Here is an 18,507-nt window from a genome sequence, read left to right as displayed (position 1 = left end):
GGAGCCCCGCGCCCTGCCCGCACACTGCGGCACGAGAAGAGCCCTGCTGCCCCCTGCTCTGCTCGGCTCGTTGAGAGGGTAGGACAGCCTCTCCAGTGACAGGCACTGCCCTGAGCTTGTCTCTGCTGGGTCTCAGGATGATGACGCACCACAAGATGGCCCAGAGTGGCCCCTTCCTGTCCTGTCCAGTGTGGCCCCTTGGGCAGGGCAGGGCATGGCTGCCCCTCCTCTGTCCTGTCCAGTGTGGCCCTCCCTCCAGAAGAGAGAATTTTTCCTTAAATTTAAGCAGTTTCTACATCATTGCTGCCCTGCTATTAGTGTGTTAAAATGTTTTCCCAGAAGTAGAAACCCGGCAGAAATCATTGCCAAAATACCTGTGAGTCTGGAGAGGTCCTCCTCCGTGGGGCTTGGGAGCTGAGGCTCAGGGGAGCGGTTTGTCCTCCCATGTGCCACCACCAGCCATCGTGGGGTGGCCGTTAGCCCTCTGTCCCGGGGTGTGTGGGCATTGCTGTGGTTTTCCTGCGTGTGTGGTTCCGGTGGCTCTGCCACGGGTCGCCCGCAGCTCTCTGTGCAGGAACTGCTCTGTGGTGCTCTGCTCTGTGAAGTTTTGAGTGGAGCCCCTCACGACTGCTAGGCATTGCTTCGTCCTTTGAGCCACGACCCCTGCCCTTCGGCATATGTGGCGTTTTTGAGACAGGGTCTCACTTTTTCCTGATGGGTTTGAATCTTGTGGCTTACTTTGTGTTTGAGTAAATACGTGACCCCCCGGGCCGCGGGGTAGGTGTGGAGTCGGCCCTGCCAGCCCGGCCGTGCAGAGGCCACGCTCCGGCCTGTGTGTGGCTTTCCCCCTGGGCTGCCGTTTGCTGTGTGTGCTACTCGGTGAACTTTTATTGTTGAATGTTTAAAGATGCGCACAGGCTGCAGATGTACGAGTGGGAAGAAAACAGGCCATTTTGAGTTCCTCAAGTGCGTTTCTTCCTCTGTCTGTCCAGGCTAGAAGCAGCTCTTTGTTGAGTCTTATTTTTAGACTTCCCAGAGACCCATGTTAAACGGGCCATTTGTTTTCATGAACGCCGCTGACATGAATTATCGTAAGTGCGTGGCTAACCGAAGCTGACAGCCCTGCACAGGCCAGCGAGCCTCGTCTTCTCTGGTGGTTAGGCAGAGGGGCGCGCTGCCAGCCCAGCCACACCCCTGGGTGCCACCAGCTGGTGCTGGCTGAGCTCCTTGGCCAGATACACTGACTGCCCGGCAAGGGTACATAAGACCTCGTAAGTTGTCAGCTGTCCGTGTTAAAATGAAATTAAATACAAACTAAACAGGACAGAAGCAAACCTTGGGAAATATTTGTCAGCGCTTTTCCTCTGCCCTCCAGAGAGATCAGGACGATGTTAGCAATTGGAAATTTTGTATATTTGAATTCACTTCTGAAGAAAATCAGAAGAAACAATGTCTCCAGTCCCCAGGGCCTGGCTTCTCCTGGCAGAGCTCAGAGCCTGCCTCTTGGGCTGACGGAGCTCGGGCCCCAACTCATCAAGGTCTCTTAGAGGCATTTGTAAGGTCCGTGGCTGTGGCTTGTTCCCCGAGGCAGCCAGGTATGGATTATAGCCACACCCTTAACTGCTACGCCATCCTGGCCTTATCCTCATTTTGAGCCAAGCAGGATTCCTGACTCTTATGAGAATGAGATAGAAATACCTGAGGGATGAATGAAACTCTGCCTTTAGTCTTCACACAGTGATCGGAGGTCTCAAACATTAGCTGGGAGGGGAGGACTGCTGGCCCCACCCCAGGGTCTCCACTCTAGGGCTGGGGTGATGATTCTGACAGGGCCCAGGTTCTGCTAACAGGGGCCCCAGAAGCACCTATCACGTGACCTTGAGTAGGAATGCTGTTGAAACATTCGGATGCCAGGTCAGAGAACCGGTTCTGCTTCGCTGTTCCCTAATGACAGGGCTGCAGCCACAGCCAGCCCCTCCCCAGAGAGCCCACATGCTTCTCCAGCCCCGGCTGACTGGATGCAGGCCTCCAGTGGCATTTCCACCCTGTTCTCATTGCCCTTGTCTTCTCAGGCCACTGGGATCCGAAAATTTGCTTCTCAGAGGAGCCACACTCAAGAATACCGAGAAGATCTTCGGTAAATATTCCAGTTAATGACTTACTAGTGATAGCATGTAGAGTTCAATTTACACAAAGCAAGCCTGCAACCTGCAGTGTAGCCCAAGAGCATTGCCACGTGCTTAGGCCTGTGGCTCCGAGGCTGCAGGGCTGCGTCTTCAGGAAGCCCCGATGGGAACTAGAATCCACCAAACGCAGACAGCAGACACCAGGCCACTCCGTGCCTGTAGGTGTGGCACGGAAACCGGCAGTTGTGTCTGTGGAGATTCACTCTGCTCTAGTCCAGAGGAGTTGCCTAGAGGTCTGCGTGCCTTCTCTGGCATTCCTCATTTCCATGGGCCACAGTCTGTGCTTTAATTGGAGGTACAAATGTGTCCCACTGTCAGAAAACTCAGTATGTTAAATTGGAACTGAAAACCCTAGGGCAGACTTCTGTCCTTAGTCTGGAAAATCAGTCTCACGCCTGGGAAATGAGAAGTGCAGCTGGTTTCCCTGGGCGGTGGGGGCTGCGCTGGGCCCCTGGGCTGCGGGGGGCTCATGGTGGCACAGGTGCCGATCTCAGCCCTCTGTTTCCAGGTGTCGCTATCTACACAGGCATGGAGACCAAGATGGCCTTGAACTATCAGTCCAAGTCCCAGAAGCGTTCTGCTGTGGAAAAGTAAGGTCCCTGCTCCTCCCTGTCACTGTGTCATCACCCAGCGTGCACATAGTCCCCTGACCTGTCCCTTCCCTCCGAGGCCCTGAGAGCCGATTGCGTCGGTGCAGGTGCTCAGCCTTGAATGCCAGCCCTAGATCCAGTGCCCAGCCGGCCCAGACGCCCCCTCCACACACTCACGCAGACCTCAGCATGGGGTGGGAGCCAGCCCTTTCTGCTGTGATTACGCCGAGTCTGTCAGGGGATGGAGCCGTCTCTTCAGGAAACAGATACTGGGCGTGCAGGGAGATGTGGCCTGGGGTTTGGTTCTCTTTGCTCCTTGTTCAGGCATGTCCTGCCCCGAGTGGTCCCCGCACCGCAGCGTAGAGCTGCTGGAAGTGTGGGGACCTGGGCCCCGGGGAGTGGACCTGGAAGGGCCGTCCCTGGCCTCTGCTGCCCGGGCTTTGCATAAGTGGAGGTGGACAATGCACTAACCAACCAAGGACACCCCCCCCCTGCACCCCTCCCTGTCTGCTTTGCCTCCCCACTCCTTTCCTTAGCGAATGTCATCACGGGATGTTTACTCCCTTGTGGAAGCTTCCTGGTTGAAGCTTCTTTAAAGTGGTAGAGTTCCAGCCACAGAGAGCGGTTTTGCTCTTTCTCCCCTCCTCTGTCAGGGTGCTGTCTGTGTGGTGCCATGTCGTGTGTGGTTTAGCTGGTCCTCAGTGCTAATGCCCCTGGTATGGGGGCAGCAAGCGCTCCAGCCCTCCCTTGGTGGCGGGGGGGGGGGTAGAAAGAGACTCAGCGGAGGAGGGTAGGTGCTGTGTGAAGGGGGAGGAGGGAGGCAGGCTGCTGGCAGCTTCTGACCGCCGCCCCCTCTGTGCTCCAGGTCGATGAACGCGTTCCTCATCGTGTACCTGTGCATCCTGGTCAGCAAGGCTCTGGTCAACACAGTGCTGAAATACGTGTGGCAGAGCGAGCCCTTCCGAGACGAGCCCTGGTACAACCAGAAGACCGAGGCAGAGAGACAGCGGAGTCTGGTATGGAGGCCACCCTGTCCCTTGGCAGGAAGCCACAGCAGGTGTGGCACAGGCTCACACGGGTTCTGAGGTGCCAGCAGACGCTGCTTTTCTGCTGGCTTGGGTCCCTGAGTGACGAATCTGTAGATGTGTTACGACAGTGACTGACATTCTTAGGGTGTCTCTAAAACACAGCGCAGCAAGCCCCCCACGTTTACCTGTGCTCAGTGGTGGCTGCTCGTCCTTGTGACACGAATGGCGCGTGTCCTGGGAGGTACTCAGGAAAAAGACCTTGTTCTGCCTTCAGAGCAGGGCCCAGTCGCTTGTCCCACGGTGGTCCTCATGTGTCCCGTTGCCTCTCTCTCCCTACAACTCGCGTGGCTTCAGGCGTAGGAATAAGACTACATGGGGTCATTTTTGGCAGGCTTTCTTACTTTGTCTTCTGGATCACTTCTTAGTCGCTTTGGTGATCTGTTAGTCACAGAGAGAGGCCGTGTGATGCTGCATACCCGTCCCCTGCCCTGGGCACCTCAGTGATTTTGGTAGCCCCCCGACAGTGCAAGGAAGCGCCCGCTCTGGCCTGGGACAGGGCACGGCACTTGATTCTGGAGAATGTGTTCCCGAATGGCACTGGTCATGTTTATGCCTCCGTCTAAGGTCTCAGTGCTCCCCTGCGGTAGGGTCTCGGTACTTGGTGTTTGATCTTCTCACTGTGTGGTGCGAGCAGGTACTGGGTGCGTGGTGCTCCCTGCAGTCCCTGACGCAGCCCTGCGCTCAGTTCCTCAGGGCCTTCACCGACTTTCTGGCCTTCATGGTCCTCTTTAACTACATCATTCCCGTGTCCATGTACGTCACGGTGGAGATGCAGAAGTTCCTGGGTTCCTACTTCATCACCTGGGATGAAGACATGTTTGACGAGGAGACGGGCGAGGGACCCCTGGTCAACACCTCCGACCTCAACGAGGAGCTGGGGCAGGTCAGTGCCTGAGCTGTCTCCGCACTTCCTGTTCCAGGTCCGCCTCCTCTGCGTCTTGGGGTCTGCTTCCCCATGGCTCTGGCTGCACTGGGCGTCCTCCCGAGGTCAGATGCAACCTTTTCCACGGTCCTGCGTGCATCGCAGAACCAGCGGAAGGGCTGGTTTTGAACTTTTATCTGCCTGGCAACTGCCAGCTTATAGCACATGCCAAATAGGTCGCATTAACCGAGCCAGGACTTTTGAGGTGGCCTTGCTGTTGTGAATGGAGGTAGGTGAGGTGTGGGGTCACCTCTCCTGCTCACCTGCCCTCCGCCTCTGTGAGTGACACTTAATCCTCAGGGCCCCCCACAGCCTCTCCTTAAAGTGGGCAGACGGGCTTCCATTACAGCGTGTGGTACAGAGCTCAGAATGCCTGGCTCAGCCCTCAGGTTAGGGGACAGCCATGTGCCATCGAGAACCTCATCTTGCTGCTCCCGAGCTGGATGTGGGAACTACGGATGCCACAGAGCCAGACATGGTGCAGATGACACAGGGTGGTGGGGAGGGGAGGGGAGGGGCCGTGCCCCCCTCTGTTCCTGCAGCAGGAGAGCCTGTCTGGCCTTAGTGTTGCCTGTGGGGTGATGTGTCTGTCCTGCCGAGCAGGGCTGTACCGAGGTCAGGCTGTCCCAAGCGAGGCTGCATCTGTGGTCGCAGGCCTGTCCCAAGGTCCACCCTAGTCTACCTGACACCATCGGCAGCTAGTCAGATGATGCCCTGCTCTCCGTGGGTGTGTGCGAGGCGGGAGTCTGCTCACCACCAAGTGTGGAAGGGAGTTTTCTTGGCACTCGGGAAGAGTGCATGGCTGCCCACAGCCAGCGGCACCCCGGGCTCCTGCCGAAGCTGTTAGCCCCAGCGCAGCGGTCAGACGGAAGAAAGGGGGCTCCCAAGGGAGGGGAGGAGGGCACGGGACTGTCCCTGTTTACAGATGACATGCCCTACCCATTGACTACCAAGACTCCACCGCCAATTTGTTAGACCTAGTGAACTCAGTAGAGTCAAAAAACAAACCAACACACATGAAACCAGGAGCCTTTCTGAGCATGAACAGCGAACTGCCTGAAAAACAGACCCCCCCCGGTGTATTGACCTGGTCCTCAGAACAGTTGTGATTATTATCCACAATTTGAATCTTGTTTGCAGGATTGTGAAACTGGGGTAATGGCAGTTGACTGGGTAATTTTTTTGTTGTTACCACAGGCACAATCCCTAAAAATATACTTCCTATTTAGTTGTGGTTGAACAAGCAAGCAGATAAATCAAACATCTTAACATTTATTCTTTTTTGTTGGCCCCGTTAAAAAGTAGCTTAAAGCAAAGCTCGCAGTAGAAAGAACATTTTGGTGGTATGGCTTGTAGGAGGAATAGGTTCCCTGGAGGCCCAAGAGGAAAGGGCCGCTGCGGGCTGCCCCCCGTCCCTGACCTCAACCCACCTGGTCCACCGCGGGCTGGCACAATGTGGTCCAGAGCCTGCTTCTCGGAGCTGCTCATGATGAATATCCAACCCAAACTCAGGGTTTAAGCTCGTAGCCATGTCTTCCCCATTGTGTGTGTCGCCCTTTCTCTTGTGGGCTCCTGTCTTGTACGCCTCTCGTGGCCTCGAGTCCTGACGGCAGCTGTCTGGTGACCTTGTGTTTTCTATGGTTCCTCGTGAGATCTTCATGCTGGCTTCCAAGGGAAGGCCCTTCCGCTAGGCCGCGTGCTTTCCTGCTCAGCCTGGGTCCCCAGCGTTAGGCGTGGCCCTCCTGGGCCTTTCTTGGGTGGCCTGATGTGGGAGGGACGTGAGGAGCTCCGTCTCACCCGCGTGTGTGTATGCTGTCCCAGGTGGAGTACATCTTCACGGACAAGACGGGAACGCTCACGGAAAACAACATGGCTTTCCGGGAGTGCTGCATCGAAGGCCAAGTCTACGTGCCTCACGTTGTCTGCAACGGGCAGGTCCTGCCCGACTCAGCTGGCATTGACATGATCGACTCCTCCCCGGGCGCCAGTGGGAAGGTACGCTGCCAGGGGCATGGTGTGCACACATTGCCTGTTCAAGACGTCCACATGCATAGCTCTCGCCTGTAGAAGCCGTCCCCCTTTATCCAGGGTGTCCAAGGCAGGCAGGACTCTCTGGGGGCCTCTGAGCCCAGTGTGGATGTCACCGTAGTACTGGGCCCCGTGGCAGGCATTTCCACGTGTGGATGTCACCATGGTACTGGGCCCCGTGGCAGGCAGTCCCGTGTGTGGATGTCACCGTGGCAGGCAGGTGTTGACACGTGTGGGTGTCACCATGGTACTGGGCCCCATGGCAGGCAGTCCCGTGTGGATGTCACTGTGGCAGGCAGGCGTTTCCACATGTGGCTGTCACTGTGATACTGGGCCCCGTGGCAGGCAGTCCCATGTGTGGATGTCAGAATTGACTTAGAAACACTGTGCAGAGAGAGAAGTCTGGCCCAGTGTCCTGAGAGCACGGCATGCATGTCCCCAGCCTCGGCTCTGGCCACGCAGGTTTACGTGTGTGCCCCGCGTTCAGGGGTGATGACCACACTCACAGCCTTGAGCACGGGGGCTCTGCCTCTTGGCATCTGTGGGAGGAGTTTAGCTCTGCTCATCCCAGAATGCACCAGGAATGCAGACCAGGCGCTGCAGGCATCCATGGTGGCCTGCCCACGACCAGGACACGGAACGTCTAACGCGGCCACCAGTGGCGTTGGTACCGCAAGTGCCATTCAGCACAGAGGGGAGGAAGGGTCCGTGTCCCCAGGCTGTCGTAGATCAGCGCCCTCCCAGGCCCACCGCAGCTTCCGCCGCTGCCTGGCCCTGCAGACCCTGGGCTCCAGTGTGCAGCAGGCAGCGGTGCAGAGGGGAGTCGAGTCATCCGGCCGCGACCCAGCAACGCAGGTCTGGTCTTTGGTCAGGAGCTGAGGCTGCAGGCGCCGCTTGGGAGCCGCACCCTGCCTGCCGGGAAGGGCTGAACTCTCCTAAAGTCCAAGCAGCCGTCGGCCATCTTGAGTGCCTCACAGTTCCTGGCAGGCCACACTGGCTGAAACCCTTTGCTTTGGTCCGTCTCCTGCAGTCTCACAACTGGAGGCCAGGAGCCAAGCGTGACCCGGGAGGGGCTCTGGCGGCCGTGCCTGCTGTCTGAGGTGTGTGGCCTTGTCTTGCCTGTGTTTGGACAGGAGCGGGAGGAGCTGTTTTTCCGTGCTCTCTGCCTCTGCCACACCGTTCAAGTGAAAGAAGATGACAGCGTGGACCTCGGGGACGGCCCCAGGAAGTCACCAGACGTGGCCAAGTCCTGCGTGTACATATCTGCCTCTCCTGACGAGGTGGCCCTGGTGGAAGGGGTGCAGAGGTGGGTCGGGGCCACCAGCCTGGCCCTCAGAGCGGGTGGTGGGCTCGGCCTGCGCCCGGCCCCAGCACGTGCCCACCTCCCCCCGCCCCCCCCCCCCCGACTCCTGGGAAGCACTGTGCACCCTATGTGCTCGGGGGCAGGGCCCCAACTCCAGCTGGCCAGACGCTGGTGGAGTGACCTTTGTTCTCTCCAGTGTTTCCCATCACCCACAGTAAGCTAGTTCAAAGCCATCGGCCCCCGTGGTCCCACCCGCATCTGCGGGGGGCTCTCCCCTCCCTGCTCCCTCCTGACTGAAGAACACTGAGGTCCAGCCAGGCCACCTGAAAGAAGTATGGGTGCTGGTGCCAGGTTCTGCCCATCCCTTGTGACTCGTCACCCACCTCGGGTCTTGTTTTCGGAGGGTCTTGGGTTGAGGCTTTCTTGAGGAGAGGTGCCAGTTTAAGCACATGCTCGGGAAGATGCTGTAAGTGTTCCAGACACATGGCGCACTTCAAGTGAGGGACATCTCAGACTCTCGTGGCGCAGAGTCTCGGGGAGTGCTCACCGTCTCCTCCCCCCAACCCCCACGGCTGCAGGTGGGGACGGACGTGGAGAGCGCTGCGCTCTCACCCTCTCACGCTCCCGCAGTGGTATGTGCCACTGTGCCCTCTCCAGCTGCAGCTCTCCGACACAGAGTGGGGAATGGCATCATGGCAGGCTCATGATGTTCATGCTCGAGGCTCGCAGGCCAGGTCCAGCTCTTGGGCAGATGTGCACAGGACTAAATAAGCCACAGTCCCCTGCAGACAGAGGCCCACGACTTCTGCAGGGCCTCTTCCTCGGCTCTGGCTCCTACCTGGCTCCATCCTCAGAGAGTCTGCTGAGGCCCACACACCAGCAGATGCCCTGCTGCCGCTTCCTGAGAACCGCCCCACAGAACAGGCCTCGCCTGTGGGGAGGGAGAACAGGAAAAGGTGAACGTGATTCTTGGAGCATTTTCTTCCCCCCTTTTTTTTTTGGTAGGTCATGGGGCTTGAACTCGTCTGCGCTCTTCAGCTCAAGGCTAGTGCTCTACCACAGCGAGCCACAACATCACTTCCAGTTTTCTAGTAAAAACTAGGTTAATTGGAGATGAGTTTCAGAGACTTTAGTGCCCAGACTGGTTGTGAACCACGATCCTCCGGTCTCAGCTTCCTGAGTAGCTAGGATTACAGGCGTGAGCTATCGGCACCTGGCTTCTTGGCGCATTTTCTAGGATGACAAATACATTCACATTTAATCTCCTGAGTGTATTTTATTTATTTTGGTCAGTCATGGGGCTTGAACTCCAGGCCTGGGTATTAGTTGTCCCTGAGCTCTTCAGCTCAAAGCTACCACCTTACCCCTTGAGCCACAGCACCACTTCTTATTTTCTAACAGTTAATTGGAGATAAGAATCTCATGGAATTTAGTGCCTAGGCTGGCTTTGAACCTTATCCCTCATCTCTCAGCCTCCTGAGTAACTGGAATTGCAGGCATGAGCCACTGTGCCCAGCTCTCCTGACTTTATTACTTAGCCTCTGTTTTGCTGGATGTGTTTTCTTCTAAGAACAAGCTTTCCCTGCCTTGGTGTGAGAGAAGCACTCGTGGGGCGATGAATCCTGCATTTCAGATTCAGTCCCACCTTTGTCTTGTCTGTTATAGGCTTGGCTTCACATACCTAAGGCTGAAAGATAATTTCATGGAGATACTGAACAGAGACAACGACCTGGAGAGGTGAGGACACCGAATGCCCTCTGGGTGACAAAGATCCACCTGCAGAAAGTCTGGTCCTTGAGGAAGGTCAGGTCTTACGCATTCAAACCTCCTGTTGCGGAACCTTCTAGACTCGTGCATGGTGGAAGGGGAAGAAAGGATTGATAATGTCACGGGGTGATCTCACCTAAGTATTTTCCTTGGAAGCATAAACTGATACTCAGTGAACGAAGTTTCGTTACCACATGCATTTGTGGTCAAATCAGGAGTTGTCAAGGCTTTTCTGAGCTCCCAGACTCCAGTCGTACCCGTCCTCACGTCTGGGTGGTGCTGCACTTGTCCCTGGAGACACGTTGCGCAGGTGTGCTTTGAGTAGCCAGCTTGGATTTGGGGGACCAGTCGAGTGTCACATTGCCTCTCCGGAGACCAGTGACACATCAGCAGATGGGGATCATGTGTCCTCACAATCGTAAATGTGCGGGCCCAGAACAGGCAAAGGCAGCGCTCGAGAACTTGAGGCTCATGCTGAAGAAACGTTGCCCTCCCTAGACTGTCAAAGCCAGGTGAAGGGGAGGGGTGTCCTAGTCCAACTTGGAAACCGTACCTTGCCCCCACTGGCTCCTGGTACAGGGCAACTCCTTCTGCTGGTCTCCACCTAGAATGGCACTGATGCCACAGCATGGGTCCCACGCAGCCGGCAGGGCCTGGGGGGGTGGGGGCGCGAGCCCGATGAGTTTTCAGAGCTGGCCTCGTGCCTGCCGATCTCTGGCGAGCATTCCAAGTATACTCGGTATATGTGTCGTCCCCACAGAGGGCAGAGCTCAGCTTTCTGGGAGATCTGAGCCTTCTAGAGCTGTCTCCTCCCCACCCCCCAAGCCCAGGAGGACGTAAAATGTGCTACTTTTCTTTTTCAGATTTGAATTACTGGAAGTTCTGAGTTTTGACTCTGTAAGAAGGAGAATGAGTGTAATCGTAAAATCTGCTGCAGGTAGACATTTCTCTTAATTTTTGTACCCGTGGCGGTTCTGATAGCTACATTTTATAGACCTTTCAGGCTTAGGAGTCAAGAACTCCTTTCTGTTTTTTTTTCATTTTTTGAGGCTAGGCGAGCCCTTCTGTGATGACAGTTTGGGGAGGGGATGGTTCTTGTGCGCCTCTATGGCACCCGCCCAGGCCATCTCACACCGTATGCATTGCATCTCTTCTGCGAGTCCCTGGGCTCTGTGCATGTCTGGCTAAATAACACACAACTTTCCCGTTCAGGGCAGGACTTGGATTTGAGCTTGGGGCCTTCATCTTGCTCTCCTGCTTGAGTCTTGGCAGGCACACTGGAGACATTTGAGTCACATGCAGCCACTGGGAGTAGGTTCTGAATCAGCCTGTGTGGTGTCACTTGCCCCAGCACCTGCCAGCCATAGGCCCAGGGACCTGCAGTGGACGCTGTGGTTCCGTGGGCACCATGGGGCAGGACCTGTGGCTTCCTCACCTCGCTGCTCTGGCCATCGTTTCCTCCAGCCTTGGCTTGGCTCCTGGCGTGGCCCCAGCCCTCACAGCAGGTTTTCTGGTGCTGTCCCTTTCTGCCCGTGGCTGGCATTGCCTGTGCTGCAGCCTTGAGCTTGTGACACTACCAGTGATTCAGGGGCTTTCGTGCATCTCAGCACTTAGTTCCTCCTAGAATGCAGAAGGCAAGGTGGGCTCCTCGTCTTCGGGCCTTGGGTCCCTGTTAGCAGTACTGGAGTGTATTTTTCCTTTCCACACCCTCCACTGGAGGGAGGTGACCCAGCTGGGTACTCGCTGCCAGCCTCTGGTGCCCTCTGAGCTTGGCTGCTGCATGTATCTAAGGGCTCTCCACATGAGGGCTTGAACCTGCCAGGGGCGGGGGTCCCAGCTTCCTTGGAACTTAGCGTGCCCCTTCCTCAGCTGCACAACCACTATAGTGCAGCATTACACCATTTCCATGGCTATGCCAGCCCCCACGGACCGAGCGGGCACCCTGCCCCGTCAGAACCAGCACCTCCTCTTTTCTGCTTTGCTCCCACGAGAGTGCCTCTTCAGTTGGCAGAGAGGAATGCTTTTTGTCTTGAGGTGTAAGACGCACAGAGTTTCTCCAAGTTGGCGGGACCGGGTGGGGAATGTGGGGATATCCTGTTTCTTGTGGCCTGTTCCCTGCCAGGGACGCTCAAGGGTTTGTGTCCCCCACGCGGCAGTCTGCAGCTCCTGTCTGCCGCCCACCATGTGCTCTGCCGCACTACACCTCAGCTGCTGCCCTGTCCAGGGCATTTTGTTCCTTGTGTGTGAATGTGCCAGAGAGAAGAGGGAGGCCAAGCACCCCAACGCCAGCTCTTGTTTGTGATTGCTTTCTCTGACATTTCTGAATTTTACAAGTTAAATGAGGTCTGGCATAGCCTGTAGATTTCAATTTTTTCCTAATGTTACTATGTGAAGTGACCAATAAAAATCTTTAAAACAGTATCGCCATTCCTGTCCCATAGTTAAATTCAGCATGCTTGTTTTTCCATTTTATAGGAGAAATCTACCTGTTTTGCAAAGGAGCGGACTCTTCTATATTTCCCAGGGTGGTAGAGGGCAAAGTGGACCAGATCCGATCCAGAGTGGAGCGCAATGCAGTGGTGAGTGCTGACCCACGTGCTTGCGGCTCGCGTTGAGGTGGCCTGGGCGCCCACGCTGCCAGCCACTGTACTGTCATGCCATCAGCCTGCAAACCCGGGACAGAGGGACACACAGGCCCTGTGCTCTGTTCTTTCTATTGGGCACCTGCTTCCTGGCCTCAGACGGGTGTTCCTCAGCAGCCTGGACCAGGGCACAGGTCTTGAGCGCGTGCCGCGGAGCGAAGTCTCCTGGGCAGGCAGGCTCGGGAGCACACTGACTCCGCGCGTACTTCCATTAGTTCTGGAGGATTCCCCTTCTCCAGGGGAGAAATAGTTTCAAGGGTGGAAGCATGCATCGTCTTAACTATGACTTAAACTATTTTCAGAGGTCTGATTGCCACCGGATGAGAGGAACAGACATGTGCACAGTCAGAGTATATGTCCTTCCTGGTTTCCTGGCTAGGGTTATTTCCCCACCGTGATTACGCTTCCTCCCATGCATCTCCCTTCTCCAGTGTCCTTGTGAGTGGGATGATTCTTTTCAGGTTGTGTCTTGGGTGTCTGAACACGTAGCTGCTGTGGTACTCTGCTCTTGCAGGCCACGTCGTTGGTGGATTCGTTGACAGGTTTAAACTGCTCTGGTTGTCCTTTATGGCTTCCGATCTGCAAATGGTCTTTAGAAGGCATCATTTCTAGTCTGGGCACATTGACCACACTGGCAAATCCTTGTCTTGTTCCTTTCTCTCTTTTTTTTTTTTTTTTTTTTTTGGCCAAACCTGGGCTTAAGCTCAGGGCCTGAGCACTGTCCTTGGGCTTTCTCAAGGCTAGAGCTCTACCACTTGAGCCTCAGCACCACTTCCAGCTTTTTTCTATGTATGTGGTACCGAGGAATCGAACCCAGGTCTTCATGCATGCTAGGCAAGCACTCTACCACTAGGCCACACTCCCGGCCCCTCTTGTTCCTTTCTTTAGTAAAAGCTCTGCCTTTGACCGTCAAGAGTGTTGCTGACTGTGGCTTGTTCCGGTGGGGTTTTTCTCACATGGAGCAAGTTCCTTCTCCCGAAATGGCTCGTGATCTTTTAGAGGAGCTCTTTCTCTGCCAGTTCAGATGATCAGATTGCTTTTTCTCCTATTTCATCTCGCATTGGGTCGTTGCATGTGTTGAATTATGCTTACATTTCTGCATGAATTCCATGTGGCCTTGGTATACAGTCCTGTTGGGCTCCACTGGCTGGCACCGTGGAGGGTTTTGCATCCATCTTCTGAGTTGATTGTGGACAGATGTGGATACTGTTGTGCAGATGCCTGCTGTGTGTTCGTGGGGTTTGTGTTGCCCGTATCCGTGGCGCTTGGTTTGCCGTCTGCAGGATGCTAACTGTGCTGAGCAGGAGAAGTGGGGAAGGCACTTTCCCTTCTCCCTAATCTGCTTTGGAAAACAAACACGTATTTCTGACAGCCTCTGCTTACCTCTCATTCTGTCTTCTGGGACATCTCTGTGTCATTGTTCTTATATAAGGACAGTAAATCATTTCCCTGTCATGTAGTTTTTCTGGCTGGGGACAAAGCCGTCTGCCTTGCCTCTGTGTTCTCTGTGTTTTTCCGGCTTTTGAGAGCCGTTTACCTGGAGGTGGACAGCTCGGGTGTCTGGGCAGTGACAGGAAGTGTGACGTGTTCCCTCGTCATGAGATGTTTCAGCATAAAGTGGGAAATCGTTTTAAACATCTTCAGAAAACATTATCTGTTGGAATGCAGACGGCTTCTGTTGGAGGATGGTGGCTGGGGAGGAGGGAGGGTCCAGGCAGCTGCCCGGAGCCGCCGGCTCTGCACAGGCTCTTCCCGCTCAGGCACCGGCCCAGCCTTCCCTGTTGGCCGGTAGTGTGGAGAGACTTCCAGAACTAGGATCACCGCACAGAACTTGTCATCCTTAATTCTGACGTCAGTTCTCTGTATACCCAGTACTGTGAATAAATGGCTTTTCAGTCTTCCTTCCATGAGCACTGAAAGAAGATGAAACTACCCCACCTGCTCCCTCGGGGTGCATTTACCTTACAAATACCCAACGCCATTTTCACAGCATTGTAAATTTAAATACACCACCGAAACTGCCAGCCACACTGGCGCATGCCTGTGACCTAAAGGTTGGGATGCTGAGGCAGGCTTTTGGACTCAGATCCAACGTAAGCCTCAGAGTCAATTAGTTTTTTGAATCAGAGCTTAGATAACCATCAGAAGATAGATAGATAAGTAGATAGATAGATAGATAGATATGTTTATAATGTATTGTCCTAATTAGAGTTTAAGCTGAAGGTTGCATTTGGCAGAATAGCTTTTGGTATCATGCTTGACTTAAATTAGTACCTCCAGCTTTTTAGTTTGGAAGACCTCTAATCCATATTGATGATTCGTTTTTAATGTAGATGTGAACAATGAGTTTGTGGTGTACTCCCCATACAGGGTTGGCGGGCCGATTCTCTGGCTTGTCGCCTGGGTGGAAGGGCTTGGAGGTGTCTGGACGGCAGACGACACTGGGTTCTCTTTGCAAGGCTGCTGCTTTGTGTCCTCCAGGAGGGCCTCCGGACCCTGTGTGTGGCCTACAAACGGCTCCTTCCAGAGGAGTACGAAGGCGTGTGCGAGCTGCTGCAGGCCGCCAAGGTGGCTCTTCAGGACCGAGAGAAAAAGCTGGCAGAAGCCTATGAGCAAATCGAGAAAGATCTTGTTCTGCTTGGTGCTACAGCTGTTGAGGACCGGTAAAGACCGCCCGCCATTGGGGGGATAATACATGGAGGGGCACACATCATACACTGGGGCCATGTGAGGGATGGGTAAAGACCACACACCATGGGGAGGACATGGAGGGGGGCACACACCACACACTGGGGCCCTGTGAGGGATGGGTAAAGACCGCACACCATGGGGGAGGACATGGAGGGGGCACACATCATACACTGGGGCCATGTGAGGGATGGGTAAAGACCACACACCATGGGGGAGGACATGGAGGGGCACACATCATACACTGGGGCCATGTGAGGGATGGGTAAAGACCACACACCATGGGGGAGGACATGGAGGGGGCACACATCATACACTGGGGCCATGTGAGGGATGGGTAAAGACCACACACCATGGGGGAGGACATGGAGGGGCACACATCATACACTGGGGCCATGTGAGGGATGGGTAAAGACCACACACCATGGGGAGGACATGGAGGGGGCACACACCACACACTGGGGCCCTGTGAGGGATGGGTAAAGACCACACACCATGGGGAGGACATGGGGGGGGCACACACCACACACTGGGGCCCTGTGAGGGATGGGTAAAGACCACACACCATGGGGGGGTACATGGAGGGGGGCACACACCACACACTGGGGCCCTGTGAGGGATGGGTAAAGACCACACACCATGGGGGAGGACATGGAGGGGGCACACATCATACACTGGGGCCATGTGAGGGATGGGTAAAGACCACACACCATGGGGGGAGGACATGGAGGGGGGGCACACATCATACACTGGGGCCATGTGAGGGATGGGTAAAGACCACACACCATGGGGGGAGGACATGGAGGGGGGGCACACATCATACACTGGGGCCATGTGAGGGATGGGTAAAGACCACACACCATGGGGGGGTACATGGAGGGGGCACACACCACACACTGGGGCCATGTGAGAGATGGGTAAAGACCGCACACCATGGGGGGAGGACATGGAGGTGGCACACATCATACACTGGGGCCATGTGAGGGATGGGTAAAGGCCACACACCATGGGGGAGGACATGGGGGGGGCACACACCACACACTGGGGCCATGTGAGGGATGGGTAAAGACCACACACCATGGGGAGGACATGGAGGGGGCACACATCATACACTGGGGCCATGTGAGGGATGGGTAAAGACCACACACCATGGGGGAGGACATGGGGGGGCACACACCACACACTGGGGCCATGTGAGGGATGGGTAAAGGCCACACACCATGGGGGAGGACATCGGGGGGGCACACATCATACACTGGGGCCATGTGAGGGATGGGTAAAGACCACACACCATGGGGAGGACATGGAGGGGGCACACATCATACACTGGGGCCCTATGAGGGATGGGTAAAGACCACACACCATGGGGGGGTACATGGAGGGGGCACACACCACACACTGGGGCCATGTGAGGGATGGGTAAAGACCGCACACCATGGGGTGGGGACATGGGGGCACACACCACACACTGGGGCCCTGTGAGGGATGGGTAAAGACCGCACACCATGGGGTGGGGACATGGGGGGGGGCACAGGGAAAACTTTTACAGGCCTAGATGCCTTTCTAAAAATTATACAGACTACCTCACGCCTGTAATCCTAGCTACTCAGACTGAGATCTGAGGATCACTGTTCAAAGCCAGCCTGGGCAGGAAAGTCCATGAGACTCGTAATTGGACCTGGTGATTTGGCTGAAAGTGGTTGAGTGCTAGCCCGAGTGAAAAAGCTCAGGAGCAGTGCCCAGGCCCTGAGTTCAGCCCCGTGACCAAAAATAACGGCAGCAAACACAGAAGACCAAGCTGGTTTCCCATCTCCAGAATCTGTGGTTTGGTGCTCTGCACACTCGGAATGAGAAGCTCCTTCCAGAATCTCTGAATCCTTCCTTACCTCTGCCTCTTTCGTTCAGCACTGGGGAGAAACGGGCTGTGTCTCACGTCTCTGAAAAGTGAGTCTGCAGAGCCGTGGGTCCCCACGGAGCCCAGCCCGGTCTGTCAACCTCTGCAGCATTTGGCTTTTCCCTGTGTGACTGGCAGTGGTGAAGTCGGGGGTGCAGGGTTGGGGGGAAGGGCCTGCACACTGGGCCTCGCGTGGCCCCCATGTGCTAACCTGTGACACAGGCCCCAGGCCTTCACCCCCAGGTTCTGGTGTCACCTAGAGCACCGGGCTCGGGTTTAATAGATGACATTAGACTGTCCCTCTTGTGCGGGTGCTGTTTCCCTCTGCTAAGACTTTTCAGGAATCTGTTGGGTTCTGGAAGGAACTTGTAGCTCAGCGTGAATGGACATGGGCAGTGAGGGTCACCTAGCCATGGAAATCTCCTTGTAGATGCCTCTCATGTCTGTGGGACTTGTGACGTGTGCGTCCGTGAGAGGACGGGCTCTGGTTCTCTCCTGCCCTTTGCACGGGGCCGTGGGCCGAGCTGCTGCCATTCCCAGAGCCACACTCCCCATGGGCTCCGTGCTTCTCAAAGTCTTTGGTGGCCTCTTTCAGTCCTGATCCTCCCCCCGCCCCCCGCCTCTGCCAGGCTCCAGGAGAAGGCAGCAGACACAGTCGAGGCTCTGCAGAAGGCTGGCATCAAGGTGTGGGTGCTCACTGGAGACAAGATGGAGACGGCCGCGGCCACCTGCTACGCCTGCAAGCTGTTCCGGAGAGGCACGCAGCTGCTGGAGCTGACCACCAAGAGGCTGGAGGAGCAGAGCCTGCATGACGTGCTGTTCGAGCTGAGCAAGACCGTGCTGCGCTGCAGCGGGAGCCTGAGCAGGGACGCCTGCTCGGGGTAGGCAGCGGCGCTGCGGGGTGGGCAGAGCGAGGGCTGGAGCAGCGTCCTGCCCGGGGTCATCCACTCTGCTCCTAGGACTTGGGGCTGTGTGCTGGGCACCTCACGAGCTGCCAGAGGCCAGGAGGCAAGAATAACTCAGGGTCTTGTGCAGACGTGCCCTGTCGGTGCTGCCCAGGCTAACGCCCGATGCACCCTCGCGCCTGGGTCTGCCCTCGATGGCTCTAGATCTCATGAGTGCCAGGGAAGCAAATCGGCTCTCTAGCCATGCACATCATAAATTATTCACAAAGATATTTCCTTGTAACCCATCTGCAGAATTCCTCTTGGGGATTAGAGGTTTGTTCGTTTTTAAATCCAGCAAAGAGGAAATTTTGACCGTGTGCTAATAGCTGAGGTCATCTGGGCAGAAACCTGAGGAGATAATTAGCCATGCAGACAGACTGAGGCGGCTCGCGAGTCCAGAAAGACCACACACACAGACTGACTCCCCTAGAGCCAGGGGAACGCTCCCGTGT

The 18,507-nt window shown here is 55.9% G+C and overlaps 1 protein-coding gene across 4 annotated transcripts in view; it reads left to right on the top strand.

Annotated features, from left to right (window-relative positions):
• Atp11a (ATPase phospholipid transporting 11A) overlaps positions 1 to 18,507 on the top strand; it is a 74,277-nt gene that overhangs the window by 42,874 nt on the left and 12,896 nt on the right. For 3 of the 4 annotated variants that reach the window (XM_090341865.1, XM_090341866.1, XM_090341867.1), the window contains exons 9-19: positions 2,073 to 2,137; positions 2,695 to 2,776; positions 3,642 to 3,792; positions 4,550 to 4,747; positions 6,608 to 6,781; positions 7,948 to 8,120; positions 9,783 to 9,854; positions 10,748 to 10,821; positions 12,360 to 12,463; positions 15,008 to 15,189; positions 17,738 to 17,989. In XM_090341865.1, the coding sequence (XP_090197991.1) occupies positions 2,073 to 2,137; positions 2,695 to 2,776; positions 3,642 to 3,792; positions 4,550 to 4,747; positions 6,608 to 6,781; positions 7,948 to 8,120; positions 9,783 to 9,854; positions 10,748 to 10,821; positions 12,360 to 12,463; positions 15,008 to 15,189; positions 17,738 to 17,989 (1,527 nt within the window). The remainder of the gene's footprint in view (positions 1 to 2,072; positions 2,138 to 2,694; positions 2,777 to 3,641; positions 3,793 to 4,549; positions 4,748 to 6,607; positions 6,782 to 7,947; positions 8,121 to 9,782; positions 9,855 to 10,747; positions 10,822 to 12,359; positions 12,464 to 15,007; positions 15,190 to 17,737; positions 17,990 to 18,507) is intronic. The other variant, XM_090341868.1, reaches the window with a different exon arrangement.

Source organism: Megascapheus bottae, chromosome 11, assembly GCF_031878675.1.
Source record: "Megascapheus bottae isolate mThoBot1 chromosome 11, mThoBot2.hap1, whole genome shotgun sequence".
In the NCBI taxonomy this organism is placed as follows: domain Eukaryota; kingdom Metazoa; phylum Chordata; class Mammalia; order Rodentia; family Geomyidae; genus Megascapheus; species Megascapheus bottae.
The sequence above is the reverse complement of the archived record's forward strand: the minus strand, read 5'-3'. Positions and strand labels throughout refer to the sequence as shown.